General features: G+C 37.9%; 3 protein-coding genes across 8 annotated transcripts; all 3 read right to left on the bottom strand.

The window, feature by feature from the left end:
- Positions 1-460: 460 nt before the first annotated feature.
- Positions 461-3,726, bottom strand: LOC137956130 (uncharacterized). Of its 2 annotated transcripts, none has more exons than XM_068803485.1 (6): positions 3,497-3,726; positions 2,947-3,101; positions 2,549-2,766; positions 1,631-2,243; positions 997-1,530; positions 461-910 (listed from the first exon to the last, which is right to left on the bottom strand). In XM_068803485.1, exons 1-6 carry the CDS (start codon positions 3,685-3,687, stop codon positions 777-779), a joined length of 1,845 nt encoding a protein of 614 aa, XP_068659586.1. In that variant the 5' UTR covers positions 3,688-3,726; the 3' UTR covers positions 461-776. The 2 variants fall into 2 exon arrangements, with proteins under 2 accessions (XP_068659586.1, XP_068659593.1); XM_068803492.1 differs by having other exon boundaries at positions 2,947-3,301; positions 3,497-3,534.
- Positions 3,727-4,647: 921 nt separating this feature from the next.
- LOC137956141 (spermine synthase-like) lies at positions 4,648-10,353 on the bottom strand. Of its 5 annotated transcripts, none has more exons than XM_068803505.1 (11): positions 10,228-10,353; positions 9,212-9,447; positions 9,028-9,072; positions 7,687-7,763; positions 7,445-7,567; positions 6,968-7,072; positions 6,671-6,743; positions 6,454-6,525; positions 5,992-6,187; positions 5,727-5,856; positions 4,648-5,143 (listed from the first exon to the last, which is right to left on the bottom strand). In XM_068803505.1, exons 2-11 carry the CDS (start codon positions 9,414-9,416, stop codon positions 5,081-5,083), a joined length of 1,089 nt encoding a protein of 362 aa, XP_068659606.1. In that variant the 5' UTR covers positions 9,417-9,447; positions 10,228-10,353; the 3' UTR covers positions 4,648-5,080. The 5 variants fall into 5 exon arrangements, with proteins under 5 accessions (XP_068659606.1, XP_068659612.1, XP_068659628.1 ...); XM_068803511.1 differs by lacking the exon at positions 10,228-10,353 and adding an exon at positions 10,098-10,193; XM_068803527.1 differs by lacking the exon at positions 10,228-10,353 and adding an exon at positions 10,048-10,072.
- Positions 10,354-15,772: 5,419 nt separating this feature from the next.
- Positions 15,773-18,574, bottom strand: LOC137956171 (protein phosphatase 2C 51-like). The gene is made up of 3 exons (XM_068803547.1): positions 17,705-18,574; positions 16,483-16,588; positions 15,773-16,159 (listed from the first exon to the last, which is right to left on the bottom strand). The coding sequence occupies exons 1-3, from the start codon at positions 18,488-18,490 to the stop codon at positions 15,849-15,851; spliced, it is 1,203 nt and encodes a 400-aa protein (XP_068659648.1). The 5' UTR covers positions 18,491-18,574; the 3' UTR covers positions 15,773-15,848.
- Between the last annotated feature and the right edge of the window lie 3,345 nt (positions 18,575-21,919).

The following is a 21,919-nucleotide window of genomic DNA, read 5'->3' on the forward strand; positions in this document are numbered from 1 at the left end:
CGAAAGAGATTTTCTTGAAGTTGGATGAAATGACCTGTAAAATCAAGGGTATGGGTTATGTACCAGATAAGAACTTTATTCTCTATGAGGTGGAGGAAGAACAGAAGGAACATTACCTGTTTCAACATAGATAGAAGATTGCAGTGGCCTTTGGTTCAATAAGCTCATCCCTGTCAAGCTCCATTGGGATATTTAAGAACCTTTGAGTCTGTGGAGATTGCCACAATGCATTTAAATTCATTTCAGTGGCCTCTGGTCGAGAAATAATCATCAGAGTTTCGAATAGATTCCACCATATTAAGAAAGGTATCTGTTCGTGTGGTGACTACTGGTGATTTGCAAGGAAGACTTCAGCCAGTTAAGCCTAAACTTACGAGCGGCCTTAACCGGATTCCATCCAATTCCTACATAAGATTTCATAAATCGAACAAAAGTGTAATTTCTGCATAACTTTCACTTATTTATTTAACAAAAATCTACAAAACTCCCCTCATATAATACTTAACAAGAAACAGTCTGGAGATAGCTTAGTCTACAGTTTTCACTCAAATCTGTTCTACATAACCTTCAATAAACAAAATCTAAACAAACAAATCCAACCTTGGACTTCCATGTATGCTTTTACTGGTAGGCTTTGTAACACAGTTTGCACGACAAGAATTGGAAGAAGTAAAACTAGCAAAATTCTAGCATGTTTGATCTATGCCAGACGGTCCTAAGCCTCGAGCCTTCCTGGGGTAATAACAAATTCCTGAATCGTAAGACTCTGTTCGCTCTTAAATTGTGACTCTATTCAATTCTCCCACTAGCACTTTTGGCTGCGTAACACCGTTATCTTGTGTATCTTGGAGGGCAACTTCTGAAAACTGCAGCTTCAGCAACTCCTCTCTGCTGTACTTTATCCTTTCATCTATAGAGCACAAGATCAAATCGGACGTGACTTGACAGTTTAAACGATGAATGAGCAAGGGGAAAGAAAAAAGAGAGATTTCCTACCCATAACTGCTAAATTCGTCTCCTGGGTTTCACATGGAAGATGTGACTGTTTACCCCGTTTAGATCTTGAAGGTGTCCCTTTCTTTGTTTCGTTGTGCAGGAATAAGCTGCTGCTGCTGCTTGCTTGGTCCATGGGCGAATTCTGAATGATTTCATGCTTCATCTTTATTTGAGGGTAATGTTTGCAGAACCCATAAATTGCATCAGCAGTTAAAAACCAACATTCTCTTAAATCCAATATCTGCAACATTGCAGGTGGCTTGAACATTTGAATGCCAGAATTTGTCAACACAGCTCCTCGAATACCAAGGGATATCAAATTTGGAAGTAGTGACAAAGAATGTAAAGAGAGGTCTGACAAAAAATCACTTTTCAGGTATAAATGGTTCAAGTCTCTTAGAAACACGAGAGGATTCAGGAACTCATCCCTAAGCTGGGTCTCTTCCAGATTTAGGCTTCTCAAATGATTCAGAATTTGAAGCGCTGTCAGTGAAAGATCTTTTTGGGCATTGTTACTCCCTTGGAAAATAAACCCTGGAATTTCAGCAGAAAATGCCATAAATACAAATTTAGAATGGCAAAATACACAGCAAAATGTCCTTTCGGGGTAATTATTCTGAATGGGAAGTCTAACCTTTAATGTTTGTGTGGCTTAAATCAACCTCCCTCAGTGATGGCATCAAGCTGATGTAGGAGAGAACGGCATCATCAACAGATGTATGAGACAAAGATAAAGTTTCAAGATTTGGCATACTTCCAGCTAATACAGCAACTCCGTCAGAGCTAACTCTAGTATGGCCAAGATTTAGATATCTCAAATTTATCCCAGCACTCGCAACCGAATTGATTAAATTATCCACCAATCTGCTGTGACTGAGATTTAGATGCTCTAGTCCAGACATGTTTCCTAATAAACAGAAATCATCAATTGAAGACGCAGATATATCCAAGAAGGACAGGTGTCTTAAGTCAAGAGCAGAGAAGGCTCCATGCACATCTACAATCTCAGCTCCAAGAAGAAGAAGCTTCAGCAAAGGAGCCTTAGCTTCAGGCCCTACATCAAATATAAATTGGATGCTGCAGTTACTCATATTTAAGTATGAAAGAGATGGCAGATTTGGCAGCTTTGTGACACTCGTCCAAGCAAGATTCAGGAAACTCAATTTTGGGAACACCGTAAGGTCAGCAGCTCCCATATTTGATATTTTACTTCCCCACAAATCCAGGTGTTCCAGTTGGGATAATCCCTAAAGATAAGATAGAAGTGAGCATTATATCTGTAATAATTGAATAGTTCTTCTTGTGTGCAATGTGAGTAAATGCGTAAAAATTGTAAATGGTTTTGGTATACTTTCAAACGTTGTACTACATTATACAAGATGTACAGTTAATTCCATTGTAAGAATTGCAAGAAAAGCATTACTGAACAACATGTGAAAGGCAAATGATAGTTGAAATTATGCACACCCAAGAATGCTGGTTAAGTTGATTTTCTAAAATGAAAATGGCAATTGAATAGTACAAGTATGGGAGTTACATGGATATTGTGTACCTTCAATGAAGAAAGTGCAAGATCAGTAACAGGTAGACCTCCCAGATCCAAGGCACGGATTTTTCTAAAATTAGAGAGTCGCATAAGAGCTTTTGTAGTAACCCGAGTTTCAGAGATAAATAGTTTTTCCAGATTTGGAATGGATAATAGATGCTCGAACCCAGCGTCTGTAATTTTTAAGCATCTTGACAGGTCTAGCTCCTTTAAGCTAGTCATTCCTACCGTAACAAGAGAAAAAGGGAAACAGGAATCAGGACTAAAAAACAACTAACATCTGATCAGATACCAAAACACAAAAGAAAAATCGAAACTAAGAAATTAGCACACAGATGTTCATGGTCTATAGCTCTTAATAAGGTGTCTTTTAGGCGAATGCCAACATCGGATAACAAACGTACCAGTTAGAGGCCATAGAGAAGAATTGGTGACACCGCGGCAGTCGGCAATGTTTAAAGTTCGCAGATGACGGAAAGAACCCAAATATGCCAGCCATTCCGCATCAACAAACCTCTCACCGTTCAAGTCAATCTCTTCAATACAGTTCTGGAAGACTCTACAAGTACCAGCTAACATAATCAGATCCCAGGTTCTCACCAGGATAACGAAACATAACAATTTATCACCCATCGACTGTTCCAATAAAAGCAATGAAGGTTCACAACATTATAGAGTCCTTTTTAGGAGCACAAAATATTGGACTGTCTGTAATATGACGAGGGTCCTCGTAATCTAAGCTCGCCAGCCAAAAGCACCCTGTCCATACAATTGAGAGAATTTAAGGCTGTTATAAACTCCAGATTCCCAAGTTACATCCTACACATCACCGTAGGAGAAAAAAAGGTTTTGGTCGAAAGCCGCATTCAATATCCTCAATGCCCTCCTTTTTAATCAATTCACAACCAAAATAGAGCACCAGAACGTGAAGACATGAAGGCATAACAAACGTACTCGAGCAAGGAAGGGAACGCAAGTCGTCGACGGAGGAGTTGACGAAGAAGCGCGTCCGCCATTGGAAACGGCATTCGTTCAAGCGTTCTCCGCTGCCTCCGCCATTTCTCGATGCTCACTCTGCTCCGAGTAGCCGCCTCGATGCAGAGATGAACCAATCGCCCTTCGTCGCCGACACCCTCACTCTCCATTTTCGCTTTCCTTCGATTTTATCCCTTTCGCCTGGTTCTTTTTCTTTACTTCTTCCTGCAGCTTGGCCTCCTCGAACCACAGTGCTGGGAACATATAAAATGACGAGAATGCTAATTACAGAAGGCGTGGCGCGCAAGGTTCCGGCTACGTGGCAGCGCACATGGTTGTTCCGTTGTTGACCGCCATGCGAGGGTTCCTGGCACGCTCTTAACTCTCAATTTTCTGCTTTCATTTGGGGAGAACGATTGGAGAGCCAACAGTGTTAGGGGTGCATCGATCTTAACCAAGCTAGAACTCAGCATAGTCTCAAACCCTAAAATTAAAGTCTGAGTTCGAATCCAAAAATCTTAACCGAGACCCAAATTCTTACCTACATTTACAACTTTAAAAATAAATAAATATTAAAAAAAATATATATTATGATGACCTTAATACCATTTTAACTACAAGTTATGCGAGTCAAAACTTTTGTAATGGAGCTTACTAATGAAGGACTCAAAAGGCTGAACGACCGATTGTCTTTAAGGTTTGAGGTAAATAAGAATAATTATCAACCAACTAAAAAAAGAATTGATGAGAGCAATTTAATCAAAGGGTATTTTTGTAAAAAAAAATTATACTAATGAGTAAGTCACGAACTAACAAACCGAGTTTAAAAAATCTAAAATTTGACTTGCTATACTAAACATATCTTATTTCAAGTTTGAACTCGAATTGAACTCGGCCTAACTCGAACGGTTTGCCAGCGGGTTTCACTTAGTGCCACCCCTACGAAGAGAGACCGCATCTGGCTGCAATGGCTTGAGCCTGATTAACATCGTTACCAAAATTGCATCCAAAAATTCTGAGAATTCGAACAACAGTATATGAGGAAACAAAGCTAGAGTTGTTCTTCACAGAGACAAGATCAGCTTCTTGATTTACGCGGAGCGGATCATGTGGCCGCAGTTGGACTCGTGTGCCTTACACATCTGTACTAGATTACTTCTGTGCATCTAAAATCTAAATGCTTCAGATGATTGAAATACTGTTCGACCATAGAGTATCTGTGTCTACAACATAACACGAATCGGACCTCGATCCATCAAACAAACGAACTGGACTGTCTGCTTCCTGAATCTATTTAACACACGAACAATATCAAGCGATTCAGTTAGAGAAGTAATGACAGAATTATTGAAATGCCTCACTCGTATCTGGTAAAGACAATAAATTCTTCAATCAAAATGGAGGCAAGCCTTCCTTTGGCATCACAATTTCTTAAAATCAAACTCTCTCAATCGATGTTTTATGGCAGCTGGGGCTGTCGCCTTACATACTCTATTTTACACTTTGAGGTGGAATGCACATGCTGTGTTCTGAATTGTTCCACTGTGCAGTCAGCGTAGAGAATCACAAGACGGCATTTATCTCCCTTTTCACGAAGGATGGTAGTGCAAATGCTGCTTTGTGGACCTGATAAGTTGTAACATGGAGCAATCAATTTAGTTAGCAGAAAAGAAAATTAGATGCGTTCTGATAAAAGCATTGTCACCATTTCGATTGAGAACAGACACACTAATAAGCTCAAAATTCGTTAAGATAACATCATTTTATTGTATTAGGGAATATCCAAATTAAAGTCGACATGCCATCGACTCTTCCCAGTTGAGGAAGTTCGAGCGCCATGACTTATACAACGAATCAATGTGAGCAGAAGAAGTCCATGAGTTTGTTGAAAAATATACCAGTTACATGCTCTCAAGCATTCTTAAAGTTACTCACTAACCCCACCAAAATGTTAAATATAAATGAACCATGTACAAGTCTTACATTGATACTATGAATTGTCTAATTTTGGAGGCTTCCTTCCTCCATTAAGTGCACACAGTAGACAAGCTTAGCATTCAGTATTGTTTACATCGATATCATGATTTGTCTAATTTTGGAAGATCCTTGCATTCTATTCATACACTGCAAATAGGCTGTTATTTTGGACAATGCAATCATTTGCAATTAAAAAATCTGTTTATTTGTAAATGCAGAGAGAAGAGGATACCTCTGAATTATAGAACCTGAGTTCCCTCTTGAATTGGGTTGCTCCATCAAGCTTTTCAATAGGATTTACTGGATTCAAGAAATCCACAGGTGGCTCACCCATTGAGCATATCAAGAATCCGATCACACCACTGCATATTAATCACAATTCAAAAATACATGTCTAGGTCTGAATCACCTCACTGAGATAATGAACCAGGAAGCCGCCAGTGACATTAAACTTATTATGTGTATAATATGAACATAAGCAAAAGATACACCATTACCTTGGGTATGTGGGAACACTTGTCCAAGCATAATGAACAGAACCTTTGAATGTCTTCCGGCAAATAGAGATTATATCTTGAATAAGATGTGTATGAAGCCACATACTTTCAGCTTGACTGCAAAGGACACCACCAGGCCTCAATGCCCTTGCTGTTGTCTCAAAAAATGGCCTTTCAACAAGTTCTTGAGCAGGCCCTAAATCCAAAAGAGCAAACATGAGGACAAGATACAGTCATATAAGAGATGTAAGACTCTATTTATTTGTTTATGTACTGTCAACTGCAATTACAGGAATTGTTTTCTTCAAGTAGATTGCAACAAGCAGTACACAGAGAGCTGATTTTACTTAAGTTCAATAGATCTGGGAGAATGGATATATTTTAGAGCCAACTCCTTTTCAAGTCTCAGACCAATTGCCACATAAAATACAATGAACTTGAAAGCTTTGAGTGACAGCTTACCCACTGGATCAGACGAATCCACTATGATAGCATCGTACATTCCATCTGGTGCATTCCTTAGAAACTCAGCCGCTATGAATTCGCAGAGACATCCAAAGTTGAAAAATGTAAGCATATTACGAGAAATCCATAGAAAAAATATAACTTGTTCAATTTACTATTAAATGAGACAGAATCACTTGCACCTGTAAAGACTAAAAATAAAATAAAAAAATACCATCACCAACATGAAGCCGCACACGGGGATCCTCAAATCCAACGGACAGATCCGGGAAAAACTTCTTACACACCTAAGGGCAACATTGATAATATTGTTTTTTAATGTTATGAGAAGTAAAAAATGGAACAGAAAGAAAAGAGGGAGGAAAAAAGGCAAAACCATGATTATTGGTCACCCTTCTCTTCACTATTTATTACATGTCAAGCTTGGCTAATTCAAAAGGATGAATAGAATTTCTAACACACAAACTTTAGATCCTTCGCAACATGCAATCAGTGGTAAAAGGATACTTACATCTATCACCAATTTATCTATTTCACAAATATCTATGCGCTCCACAGAACTATGGCGTGAAATTTCCCTAAGAACTCCACCATCACCACCTCCTACAACCAAAACCTGCATTTGACAGTGTCCCACTAAAATTACTAACTGATCAAATGGAACAAACATAAATAATAATAATTCCCAACCAACTCATCAACCGGTGCATCCCAAGTTTCAGAAACCTTATCTAAAATAAAGACAAGGCCACGGAAGTTCTTTTTTCTGAATGTTGATTACACTTGCACACTACACCACATCCCTGGTGAAATATGTTGATTTTCAAGATTTCATGAAATATGTCTAATTTAAACAGATAAAGTTCTTTCTAGATTCTGCAGCCACTACAAGCATTAAGGCCTCAATAACACTTCATATTTTTTACCAAACCTAATCCAGAAAACAAGATAAATGAATAGGAGACTGAGAAAGAGTTTGGCTAATTACAGTTTTAGGAGATGGAATCGAACAAAGGGGAAGATGAGCAATCATCTCTTGGTAGGCACACTCATCTTTCTCAGTCAACTGAACAATACCATCAAGCACAAGGACCTTTCCATATGTGGCTGACTACACAAGCCAGTACAAATACCCCAAGTTAGAATAAACAAAATAGAGATAGATAAAATGACAAAAACTACATCCATTTTACATAATTGAATAATATAAAACTTGTGGGAATAGTGAACCTCAAACACCAAAATCTCTTGATACTCTGACTTTCCTTCATATAAAATATCTTCAACCTTTAGAGAATGGGCCTCTCCTACAAATAGCAATTCAAAAAGACATCAGACATGTTTATAGAACAATACGTTTCATCTAAATAAAGTGCATGAAAAATCTTATTAGTTTTCATATAGGTCAAGAAACAAGCCAAGCTGGCCAATGAGCTTAATTAGCCCAAGCTAAAGTCAGCACATGACTTTGTATCACTATGTCTGCTTAAGCTCAAGCTTCAACTCAGCTTGTACCATGCATTTGAGGTAAGCTTGAAAAAAAAAGAAAAAGCGCAGCTTGTTTGCTGCCTGCTTCTAGGAAGAACCATCTCACTACATTCCCATTGGCACCACTATAGGTTCTTCCATTGGAACAACCTTGGAGTTGCTTAAGAAACAGGGCTTGTTATGTAGTAATAACACGAGAAAACTAAGGCACTTTGTACTACTTCAGAATATTAAAAGATAATGAGACTTTTCATCTTTTGTGATAAATAAATCGTGGAAAACAAACCAACTATTTTGAACCATGAGCCACAGGATAATGCTATACTCAAGAAAGAAGCTCAACTAAAAGAGCCATTAACAATGGTATATAGCATAGGCCTGTTAGCATGTCATAGTATTGCATGGGCACTGACGATGACCATAAACTATTATTGAGGATACAGAGTTCAAAATTTTGATTAATTTAAAAGATAATGTAAAATAAAGAACATCTACCAGAGCTCTGAAAACAACAGAAAACAACTATGGATCTATCAGAAATCCTACATGTCCCTCTAATAGGGGAGCTACTAAGAAGGATTCCATTTCACCAAATCTAATTACACAAACAATCAGACTCAACATGCTGATTTCTCAGTCATAAATGTTAAATCACCATCTGGAGGCATCGTATTTAGATATTAAAGGGGTGCAATAAAAGTGACCTCATTTTAACCTCCACAATGTTATTATATAAAGAAAATACTCTTAACAGTGATGATGAATCAATATCAACTATATCCCCTAGCTTTCCAAGCTGACACTGAGGCTTGAAACCCATTCTGTATCGAATTACTTACTATGATATGGTACATGCATAAGGTTAATCAGCAGTGAAAGAGATAACTTCAAGTCCAAACTGCTGCAAGCATAGTGTGGTTCGTGAATAAAAAGTATGAGATGCTATATAGGGAAACATCTAATATCTCTAAGTACGGAAAGGACATCATGAAATAATAAAACATCATCCAGACAGAGCACAAAAGATTTTTCAAATAGATATTATTGGCCACGGTCTAGACCTACTGCAAGATGAAAGCATACCAGGCCACATGGGGTTGTTATAATAAAGGACATTTCCTGCTCCATCTACAAGAATGAGCAAAATGACAAAAACAATTAAAAAAAAAAAAAGTTAGAAGCAAGCTCATACAGATTCGTCCATATAAAATTTAGTACATGGGTAGACAGCGACGGAAAAGAAAAGAGAAATATTAAAGATATTAACCAGGACGTGAGCGAGGTCCAGAAAACCACCCAGAAACAACTGTAGAGTGGCACTTCGCCTCAAGCTCTGGATTTGAAGCTCTGGCCTTCAGACAACACGGAGGTATAGCCTTGACCTTGGCCTTGGCCACACCGTTCTCGTCATTCTCCTTCCCCATTTGAACCTTCTGGCAGTCGAAACCTCTTCCTGCAGCGTCTGCGTCCATATACTCGTCTGACCTGAGCAGTCTCCAGTCTCTGAACGACTCATCCAAAACAAATATATTCCACATTAAATTCTGCCACAGTTGCTAGCAGGTTGGACAAAATAGTTTAATACTAATTCAGCAACGAATCACAAGAAAACTTACAATTAGAGATAAAATAACAAGAAAAAAGAAAACAACGTATTTTTCAAAAGGAAAACAGATTGAAGGCGGACAAAAGCAAGACAAAGAATAACAGACGCGAGAAAACACCTTAGAAGTGATATAAATAGAGATAAATAATGATATATATAAAGATAATTAGTTTTTGAATTAAATATATAATTATTATTATTATTATAAGGCGTAAACTATTTATAGAATTACGAAGAGATTGCAAAGTGATTAGGATTCTATAATCTAAGTCTATTTATAATTCAAACACTACCAGGAAACATGAATCACCGACAGTTAAACGCGAATTCTAATTCAAACACTAGTTCCCAGGAAACAAGAATCACCGACAGTTAAACGCGAATTCTAATTCAAACACTAGTTCCCAGGAAACATGAATCACCGACAGTTCAACGCGAACAGCACTCCAAGCAATAGAAAAGCCTATGGGAAAAACACCGTTCTACACCAACACAACCTCCAAAAGAAAATCCTAAGCTAGGGTTTTCAAGAAAGTGCAATTCCCACTTTTGAGCAGTCCAAGGTGTCAAAAATTCTCCGCTCCACGAAAGAAAACATAAAAGAGATAAACTGAGCTCCGTCCCAGAGATGGACAGAACACACAGAAAGAATGAAAGAAAGAGAATAGATGTATTGCCTTATACTGATGCACTTCACAGAGGCTGGGAGTAAACTCGAAAAATGAAGACTTTTGAGTCGCGGGAAAAGAGAAAATATTTGCTCGAAGCAGCTAGAATTATCGAGGCTATTGATCGTCTCTGATTCTCGATGCACAGATTCGAGGAGAAAGGGTGGGCGGGCGAGGCCTAGGGGTGGCATTGAACCGAGCCGGTTCACAATCAGTTCGAGTTCGGTTTTTAAAAAAATTTAAATATATATTAAAATCCTCGTAAACTCGATTAAAATTATTGGACTCGAACTCGACTGTAATTTTAGGTTCGAGGCTAGGCTTGACTTGAGTCCGAATTCGAAATATTTAAATCAAAATCTCGTACGGTATTTGGAATATCAAAATGAAAACTTCTAACTCTTTCTATTTTCATTACTTTAATTAATTAATTATTAACGAACCGATTAAGAATAAAAGCACGGACGGATCGGACCCGTCGGCTGCTGATTAAAATGCCCAAAACACGTGGTGTAAAAGATGTGGCTAGAGTACGAAGTTGACAGGTAGGGTCAGGTCGATTCCATATTATCATGGTCCCATGATGGAATTGCTCCGTGATGGGCCCATGGGCCCCAGTGTCTGTTAAATTGGATCAATTTCTTAACAACAAAACAGCCACTTGTTTCCTAGAAAATAAATTTGATTTTTTTTCCTATAAAAATTATAAAGAATAATACCCGTGTAAAACGTGGGCTAAAATCCACTAAATAGTGTAATGGCATGACGTGCGAAAACCCCTCTTTCCTGCTATAAAAGATGTGGAACCACGAGCACGAAGTTGACAGGTAGTGTGAGGTCGATTCCATACTATCATGATCCGTAAACACGTGGTAAAAAAGATGTGGCTACCACGAGCACAACGTTGACATGTAGTGTCAGGTCGATTCTATATTATCATGGTCCCACGATCGAATTGCGCCGTGGTGGGCCCATGGGCCCCTATGTCTGTTAAAGTGGATCAATCTCTTGACAACAAAACTGCTGCCTATTTCATTGAAAAAAAATAATTTATTTCTATAAAAATCATAAAGAATAAATCCACTAAATAGTATAATGGCATAACACAAATATCGAATAGATCATTATCACATAAGAAAAGATTGTGGGACATTTTTTGCACGTGTGATGACTTGATAGATCTTTTTGTGTATCAACGATTGCATTATTGTACTAATGTATCATTTCAATAGATGTCATGCCTTAAATTTGGACAAAATTGAAATTTATTTATATTTTTTATTATTGCATTAAGTTAGTGATTTAAGAGTGGTAATTAAAATATTATTAAAGAAAACATTTGATCAAATATTTTTGTTTTATTATTCTATTTTTATGTTAAAATATATCTTAAGTTATTAATGAAATAATATGCTTATTTATTATATTCATTTATGTTTATTTACTTTTTATTTATCTATTTTTATAATTAATTATTGTGCAATTAATTATCACACGGAATTATTGTATTATTTTACAATAAATTGCAATGATTTATTAATGAAATATCTTATTTAATTAATTAGTATATTAATATAATATAATTCTACATTAGATTACTCATTAGTGTAGTAACCATGTTTATTTTGGTTAATTATTTGTTTAGGTATATGTTGTATATTATAAAAAAATATTTATTCTCTTTTTACACTATATTTTTTATTTTAAACACTAACACTGGAAACTGTATTCTAATACACTTTACATTTACCACACTAACACCAAAAAAGGATTTCCTTTCACTATAACTTGAACCCGAAGTGCACTAACCCCCCCTTAAATTATAATTTTCTGGCACATAAACATGCAAGTAATTTTGGTGGTATTCTTGACTTATAGACATTATGGGGGGGGGGGGGGGGGGGGGGGGGGGGGGTGGTTAGTCCAAAAATGAACCAAAATTAATTATTCCCACATTACTTAGTTCATTAGATTAAGGTGTTAGTGTAAAATGAATTTCACTTCTTTTGAATCACGTCACTTCATTCACTCAGGCAAAAAACAGGGAATCCAGATTCGAACATTTTTTTCGAATCATTCACCTACGTGTGTTTCTCTCCCCCCCACTAAAAATTCCTCTCGCTCGACCTTCCCCCAAATTTTTTTTTCTCTTCTCCCTTTCGGCTTCCCTCTCCTCTCCCTCTCGACCTCCGTCACAGACCCCGAGAGGCTGAGCCTCTGTCGCAGAGTCTCTAGGCCTCTCGGCCTCTCTTCTCTCTCGACCTCCCTCTCGGCACACCGTCGGAGGGCCGCCTCCGTCGGCGTTGGCCGTTGGCCCGCCGTAGTCTCTCGCCGCTTAGGAAAAATAAAACCATCGTCATAAAATAATAATTTATATTTTTGTATAAAATAATTATTTTTATTTATTCAATATATTCATTTTATAATTATTGTATTAAATTAGTGATTTAATAGCCATAATTAAAATATTTTTAAAATAAATATTTAGTAAATTGTTTTGGTTTAATTATCCCATTGCTATAATTAATTAAACCAATGGTTTTAAATTTTATGAAAATATATTATTAATTAATAATACATATAAATATATATTATGTTATTGATAATATATATATATATATATATATATTATTGTATTAAATTAGTTTTTTTAATGTTAAAATATATCTTATGTTATTATAAAATAATTTATTTATTTATTATATTTGCTTACATTATTTTTTAATTTTATTTATAATAATTTTTTCTAGTCACACGTAATTATTGTATTAATTTATAATAAACTAAAATCATTAAGTAATATAATATAGTTTTTTAATTAATTAGGATATTAATATATTTTAATACTACACGTTAAATCACCTATAAGTGTAGTAACCATGTTTATTTTGATTAATTATCTGTTTAGGTATATGTTCTATTTAAGTATATTATAAAAGGTTAATCATTCTCTTGTTTATATCATAATTTTCATTTGGGTGCACTAACACTGTAATTTGTTTTCCAATGCACTTGAACTCGTCTACACTTATATTAAATTTCCCAGGTATCAAGGTATTTATCTCCTACCAAATTTTCCCTTGACATTTAATTTCTTTAATTTGAATTAGGGATTTGGAGAGTCCAAGCTGCCAATCAGCTAGGCTGACATACTCTTAAATATATTTAGAAATAATTGAACAAAGTAATTATCAAGTCAATTTCCAAATAAGATATTAAAGTGCATGACTAGCAAACGGACCAACATCATTCATATTTCTCGTCCAAATTGTTAACTAGAAGTCTGCATTTCACACTTTTTTAATACATAAATTTAGGTTGATCCATTAATTAATATATTTAAGCTAATCCAATCTGAACCTGACTTGTTAAAGATTCACTCAATCATATGGTCAAGTGCGATATTAAGTTTTTTTGTTTTTAAAATTTCTTGATCAATTTGGTGTGACAATAAACACATAAATGAATCCAGCCATACTCGAAATTCGCATATGAATTTGTTTTCAATACCTCTTCACACGAACACGATTAAGGTTTAGGGTTTAGGGTTTAAGATTTAAGGTTTAAAGTTAAGGCCTAAACCTAATGTAACTTTTTGTTTCAATATTGTTATATCACTAGGAGATGGCTATTGTGAAATTTATATGGTTGTTTGCTTAATTTGTAATCATGTTATCCTATTTTGATTTTGCAATAGAAGTGGGTGAGCCACGTGTCTCCTTCTCTTAGGACTTGTTTAGAACAAGTTGGATGTGAAACTAGAGACATTGCTTAATTCACACATGTCACCGGAGTCTACTAATAAAACCAAGGAGGTTTTAAAGGGTTTTAGGGTTTAAGGTTTAGGGTTTAAAGCTTAATATTTAGAGAGGGTGGGGTTCTACCACTTTTTTACTAGTTTGTTATTATCTCTTTCCCTAATTTTTATTTTTTAATACTTTTAATGATGATATTATAACATTATTATAGGTCGATTGATGATCAAATTTGATCAAAGTCAGTTAAGTCGAATCGGATCATGTGGCTAGCTTGATGACTAGGTCAGGTTTAATAAAATTGATTTCAATAAATCAATTACTATTTATATGAAAACAAGAAAACCGGTTTTAAAATTTTTCTTTGCTAATTTTCTATTAAAAATTTAACCTGTAATCTAGAAGAAATAACATGAGAGCAAGTTGAGACATACATGCTTGCACTAAAATAAAAAAAAAAAAAATGGCAGCAAGAGGAATAAGAGGTCAAAATAATGTTTATTAATTAATTTTAATTATTTATTATTGTCAAAGTAACAAAAAATCCATTCATACCCTTCTTTTCAAGGGACAAAGTGGAATGTTTAGATCCACTTTTCAAATCAGAACTATTAAATATTCCATTTTTTAATATATACTTTTTTTAATATTGGGATAAAATTACCCAAGTTTAATTTTCTTGAAACTATTTATAGCATTAGTGATTAAAACGTTATTTGAACTTCTTTTTTTCCCACTTGAAATTGGCTTAAACTTAACCCGTCCCTACTCCATCCTCATAAACTTGACCCATCTCAACCATGTTTTATATCTCTGTCTCATGTATGGATCATGTGCGGATTAGTTTTGGAACAACTTGTTTTTTTGGCCCCATATCCAACTTGTGGGGTGAAATTAAAAACCCAAACCCATATTTTGATGTCCACCCTAATTGTACATGGACTGTACCTAAAAAAACCTGATAGTTGGAGCCAATCAATAAATCAAATAATCAGATTTAACTTTGATGTAATAAAATGGAGTCAAGTACATTTAATTTTTAATTTACAGACTAAATTTCTCTGTCGAAAATAAAACCATTATCTCAATTTCAGTATTAAAAATAAATTTTTTAAAATAAGACAATAAACTTTATTAATTGAAATCATACCAAATTTTACAATTTACATGTCTCTTCCATGTAAGATCATGGTTTTCAACTGACCGAATTGGCTCGCGAATGCCACTCACCTCGAGTCCCGTCACCGAATTCACGACTCGCAATCCATGACGAAAACGTTCATTCACATTGACGAGTCTTCACCATCCAACAGATCTGTCGCGTCATCGATATAAGGACCGTAAAATCACGTCACCACGTCCATTATTTCTAGTGCCTCGTAACGTGTCCGCAGTTGGCCACTACCGCCATTAAAACGAATTTGTCGTTAGCCTGGAACCAAATCTCTGATGTTTTTGCATTCAACTCAATACGTCGTTTTGTTCGTTAAGCTCATCCAGAAGTAAGCCCGTCTGGTACCTGCCTCTCTCTCACACGTCTCTTTCAACCGTTGTCCACCTTCTTACTGGCCTTGTTCGACTCTCCGTTGGTGCAATCGTTTCTTTACTGATCAACCACCGAAGCTTATTGCCTTCGCTCCATCGGGGTAATACCTCAAGCTCCTGGTTTTATCCTCTTCTGAGTGATCAAGTTTAGGATACCATGAACACCTACTTATTTTTAGGAACGACGCCCGGCGCCGCCCCTAAATCTCTTCTGCTACTAACTCATCATCGGGCATGTGGACGAACTGACGACATCGACCAACTGTAAGAGCTTTTTTCATTTAAAATAAAACGAAATTGGGAACACTATTATATTGGTGCATAAGGAAGCTATAATTTACTTGCTTTCCTTAAATCTATCACAATTACACTTATGTTGTCATTGCTTCCCCGACCCAGGGCTAGCTCCACCAACATTGCCGCGGCCTCAGCTGACCCATCTCCATCGTCTGTCCCTACTTTCAGTTTCTTTGGGACTGGATTCCTCACGAGGCGCTTTCTAACCACTTCACATGCCTTTTCGTTCGATACAACATCCCATAGACCATCACTTGCCAGTATGAGGAACTCGTCCTCAACCGTCCTCTCGGTGATGGTCACCTCTGGTTCTGAAATAACATATGGCTTTAAATAATGATCACCTGCATAGCCAGTCGGCCGGAACGAAACCTCAGAGATCAGTATATATATTATGAAGCAGTAAATGTACTTCTGTTCCATTTGTGGGAATTACGGTTTCAATTAGTCTCAGTTTCTTTGTTGGAGTTCCCTCGCTTTCTATAAGCTCATCCTTGTCATTTCATTTTTCACATACGGCCCTTCCATCACTACACTAGCTCGTATCTTAAATAAAGCATGAGGCGTTCTCACCACAATGCCTTCGACATAATAAAGAAGAATTTAGGAGGAGGAAAACTTCATAGTTTCACCACAATAGCTATTGATATTTGATAGAGAAACATACCAATAGATCGTGAAGTAGCAAGAACACCCAAAACTCTATGGCCATCCCAGTTAATGACCCTCCCACCAGCAGCTTCTACTCTTTCCATCTCATCTGGCCTGTCAGGCTGTGAAAGAAGATTTGAGTTCTCAAAGACCAAGTTCCATGTTTAATCAATAATAAATACATTTAGTGCGACAAAAAATGAGAAAGAAAACTCGAAAGGATTTTCTGCCAGCAAGAGAACTCTCTGTGATTTACTCTTTAAGCCCTTCTGTACTCTCCACTTTATAATTTTGTTTAAGCCATTAACGAATGAAACATGCTCTTGCCATCGAACTTTCTTCAGAAAATGGAACAAAAATAAGTTCGCCAAAAGAGAGAGAGAGACCAAAATTTGCCTCACCTACAGAATACCCCTTAGTTTTGGAAACTTAAATGCACTTTGGTTCTTTCATTGACAAAATGTCATCTCTCTCTTAACTTTCAATTCGAATTAAAAGATTAGTCCTCTCCACTCTCCATTTCCGTTTTCCTACAATAGCAGTAACGTAGGAAAAATCATTCCCCAGAAGAAGAAGATCACCCAGGTATTCATCGCTCTGTGCAACCATTCCGATTTCCTACAATAGCAGTAACGTAAGAAAAATCATTCCCCAGAGGAAGAAGATCACCCAGGAATTCATCGCTCTGTGTAACCAGTAATTCCTTCAATGACTTATGAACCTTGCTACAGGATTCAGTTTTCGCCGATTCAATCAAGAGAATTTGTAGACGAATATCCTGAAAGCAGCAAGCCGAAACTAGCCATTTTCTACAAACTGCAATTGAACCCCAAACCTGAGCAGCCTACGTGATAACAAGATACACTCAGATTTTCTGGCTATTAGAGACGACGCCGATATATTTCTCACATTTACAATCAGCATCAAGTGAGAATGGAGGGAGTGACTGAAGAAGGCGGATAACTCCACCTACATAAATCTTCAACAAAAATAAAAAGAATTTATATTTCAAGATTCTGCCCCAAATAAATCTCATAGTATTTGCTACATTCCCAATTTCCCAATGATGGGTCAGTTTGACGGGCCTTGTTAGGAAGGAATCTGTCCAAGTGATTTCTCTATTCAAAATCCAGTTAGACTTTCTCAGGCCCGGAAGAGCTAATAAAAAAGAGTCCACCCCCGGCCGGCAGGTTATAATTTTACACAAGAGGAGCTAGAAACGGAAGGAATGGCGTTACCTTATGATCACACGACAGTGGGACCACAACCCCACCACGAGACATCACAGCCCTTGAATCCCCACAATTGGCTACGATCAAGGTTTCAGTCCCCACCAAACCCACCACCACAGTGGACCCCACAGTCTTCATCGAAGTGTCCATCATCCCGTTCTCCTGCCCCTCCGACACGCTCTTCCCAATCTCACCGTCTAATATCGCGAACCCAGTCTCCATCACCTCTTTCCAGTCGACACCGTCGACACCCTTGGCCTCGCCGCAGCAGTCCTTAACCTGCTTCGCCAGCACCACGTGCAGCCGGTCGCGGCACACGTGCGCTACCTGGCACCCTCCGTGCCCATCGTACACTCCGAAGAAATCGTACTGCGAACCCGACTCCTTCCCACATGAAACAAGTCCCCGCGCCACCGTCACCGCGTCCTCCATCGCTCTCCTCCTCCCGCATATCGACACCGCTCCGTGCGCCCGGCACGAGATGTTCCTCGCATCGTCCTCGTCGTCGAGAATCTTCCCTCTCGAGAGCAGGATACCGATAGGAATATTCTTCTTCGGAGTATCCGAGATGTCCGGCGAGGAAGACGACGACTCCACACTCAGCGACAGGGAAACCTCAGCAGCATCAAAACCGTCCGTCAGTCGCACCCTTCCATCCCGCTTCCTCTTCGATTTCCTGCCATCTTTCTCACGAATCAAACCGTCGGACCCCCGAGTCTTGGATCTCAGCGGCAAGATTTCCAGCCTCTTCCGACGAGCAGCCCTCGTTCGCTTGAGAGAAACCGACTCCATGGTCCGGCCGGCTTTCAGCACCAACTGGCCGCCTCATTCACTCTGCTGCAACTGAAATTCGAACCTCTGCCTCGCACCTTTGATCAATCTTTTCCCTCTGTCCCGCCGCGCCATTTCAAAGATATATTTGCGCTCAGAGGTAGTCCGTATAGCGTGCATGAATACAGAAAAGGCAGAGTTTGTTGGTCAAAGTTGGTCCGTCCGATCGTCTGATCGCACTAGGCCACGCCACCTGTTGGCCCAAGAGGCATTCGTGTACCGGAAGCGCATCTCAACGTTTTTTTGCCCTTTATGAGACGTGGACGGTGGATATTCATTTTTCGCCCACGTGGCGTTTGCCGTCTTCGTTAGTGATTTCATTCACCGAAAGATATTTCTGTACGGTGCGTAATTTACGACACTTGCAAAAGGTCCGTGGCAGTTTTCCACAAATGAGGTAACGTGGCAGACTTCAGCAGCAGTGGCGTGGGACTGAATAAAGGCAACTCATACAGATTAGACCGGATCAGCTACTCGGCTCACCCAGTCTATTCCCATGCTAACCGGCCCGTCACTTGGCACGCAATCACTAAAATCCAACCTCTCGACTTTCACCGTTTACTGTTGACTGGTCTGGGCGAGGAAGAAAGCTCACTTTTCGAGCTCGCGGTTTTGGACCTCAGATGTGCAAAGGAAAGCGACGCGAGTGGTCCCACCAGGGAAAATCAGGACGGTTGGTGCTTGTGGGTCCCAAGTGCGCATTAAATGATACGAGATTCGCGTCGTTTGACAAAATGGAAGGAACACCGGTATGCTGCCAGGCCACGGCTCTGGACGCCGGAAGCAAAAGGGTTAACAAATCTCAATCCGACAACGAAACGGGAAAGAAATCCAGCTGAAAGTGAAATTCTGAGACGCGAGCAGGGAAGTGATTCGTTTCTTAACTCTCTTCGCCTCTTCCCTTACCTAATCGGCGGTGATTCACTAGCTCCTTGACTTTTATCAATTAAGAGAAATAGCGTTTGCGATTGAATTCTGTAAAACGACGAGTGACAATTAACGAAGATGGGCACACTTGCCGCCCTGGAATTGCTTTAACGAGACCAAACTTTATGATCTGCAGTTACGTCATTGCAGGCGTTTGCAGTTAGGGTTGGGGATACACCTCAAGAGCTGGCCATCCTATGGAAGAGGTTGCCTTTGTCGACCAAACTCGGCGCATCAATCAGTGAAAGGATCGCTCGACGTCTGGCAATAGTTGGAGTATTTGACAAGTGAATGTGTTTGGTTTGCAATTTCGGTCAGATCTTCTGACGGCGGCGATGGTGAAGGTGAAGTGTTCGGATTTGTTTATTAAACCGTAATGTCAAGCGAGAGTCACAACTCTGGGCTGAGATTGCAGAGACAGAAACTGAACCCTGGTAAAAAAAAACTCAATAAGAAAAAAAAAAGTGTACCCCAGTTAATAAGAGTTCGAAGATGTGAGCCAAAGAAAGCAGAGACGATGAGTGCAAAAAAGATCCGATTTCAGCTTATGTTGAAACCAGTGAAACCAGTGCGCTAAAAGGTTCGAGCCTTTTAGCGTACTGGTTTCAACAGCTTACTTTAGAGTCTCTGGTGCATATGTCCTTTGTATCCGAATCGAAAGTTCACGACTTTTTCAGTGTGATTGAATAAGGAGTGTCATCGTGCAACGCCATTGTCGATAAAGGTTGTTGTTCGAACACAGTGAGGGACACAAGGCTTCAACGATGAAATTTCCGGTGAGGAATTTGAGGACGACCGTAGGGAGAAGCCAATCTTTTGTTCATCAAAACTTGGGTTCTTCACATTCGTGTCGGTAGCGACTGTAGCGTCGCCAAGATAAGCAAATTTACAACTCAAACCATGATCTTCAGATTGAAAAATCCAGAAAGGTGACAAAAACGAAATACAGAACGACGAAGCAGAAAGAATTGAGGGAAAATAGGCTCGATACAACCGTGCAAAAACATAACTCCCACTTAAAGACATAATTGGCACGATACAAAATACAAAAACAAATTGAATCATAACTTACAACACTCCTAAATATTAAGACAATTAGTCTTAATTTAGAAATTATTAGTTTACTCAATAATCCCTCCCTTAAACTAATGTTCCAGACATAACATTCAGTTTAATAAGAGTCAAACTTTGAAGTACTTTATCCCTCAAATTTAATCATTTGAAATGCAAACACAAGTATTTTCTTGAGCTTCTAAAATGTATAAAACTTGAGAGGCTTGGTTAGAATATCAGGAATCTGGTTTTCACTTCTACAGAAAATAAAATTAATGACTCCATCATTTGTAATATTCATCAAGAAATGATACTTCACATCTATATGTTTGCTTCAACCATACAAAACTGGATTTTTTGAAAATTTTATTGTTGAATTGTTGTCACAATAAATCTGAGTAGGTTCATCCTCCTTAAAAATGAAGCTCTTTAAGATTTTTCTTTAGCCAAATAGTTTGACAAGCACAAGCTGTTGCAGCAACAAATTCAACTTCAGTGGATGATAATGTGACAATAGGTTGTTTCTTTGATGACCATGAAACAACTCTTATCCCTATCATGAAAACATACTTAGATGTGTTTTTTCGATCATCTGAATCTCCTACATAATCACTATCTGTAAAACCAAACAGATTTGACTTTTCTCCTTTCTTGTAGAACAACCCAAACTCCTTAATACCTTGCAAGTAACGATTTTTTGTTTTTTTACAACTAAGGGATGAATCTTTATAGGACATTTCATGTACCTGCTAATCATACTTATAACATGCATTATATCAAGTCTTGTTGCTGTCAAATACATTAAACTCCTTACTATTTGTTTGTAAAGAGTGTCATCAACCTTCTTTCCTTCATTATTTTTGTTTAGCTTCATACCAAACTTAGATGGAGTATTTACGGGATTACAATCCTTCATCTGAAACCTGGCCAAGATTTCTCGCACATACTTCTTTTGAGATATGAAAATTCTAGTAGAAGACTGCACCAATTCTATGCCAAAAAAATAATGCATCAAACCAAGATCAGACATCTCAAATTAAGCCATCATGGATTTCTTAAAACTACCAAACATGACAGTATTATTTCCAGTATAGATTAAATCATCTACGTATACAAAAATAATGAGTATATTTCTTCACTTTCTTTAACTTATACACTTTATGCTCGTTGCCAAATTTAACATAACCAGGAGGTTGATTGATAAATACCTCTTCTTTCAAATCTCCATGGAGGAATGTTGATTTCACGTCCAACTGCAATATAGGGCATGAGTTTTGAGTTACCATAGCAATCACCAATCTGATTGTATCATGCCTTGCAATCGGAGCAAATACTTCTTTATAAGCAATACCAAACTCCTGTTTGTAGCCCTTAGATACCAAGCATGTTTTGTGTTTATCAACCTCACCA

The sequence above is a fragment of the Aristolochia californica genome, unplaced genomic scaffold (genome assembly GCF_029961685.1).
Source record: "Aristolochia californica isolate CCGP_79_NKW_82.1479 unplaced genomic scaffold, dmAriCali1.0.hap1 SCAF_1, whole genome shotgun sequence".
NCBI lineage: Eukaryota > Viridiplantae > Streptophyta > Magnoliopsida > Piperales > Aristolochiaceae > Aristolochia > Aristolochia californica.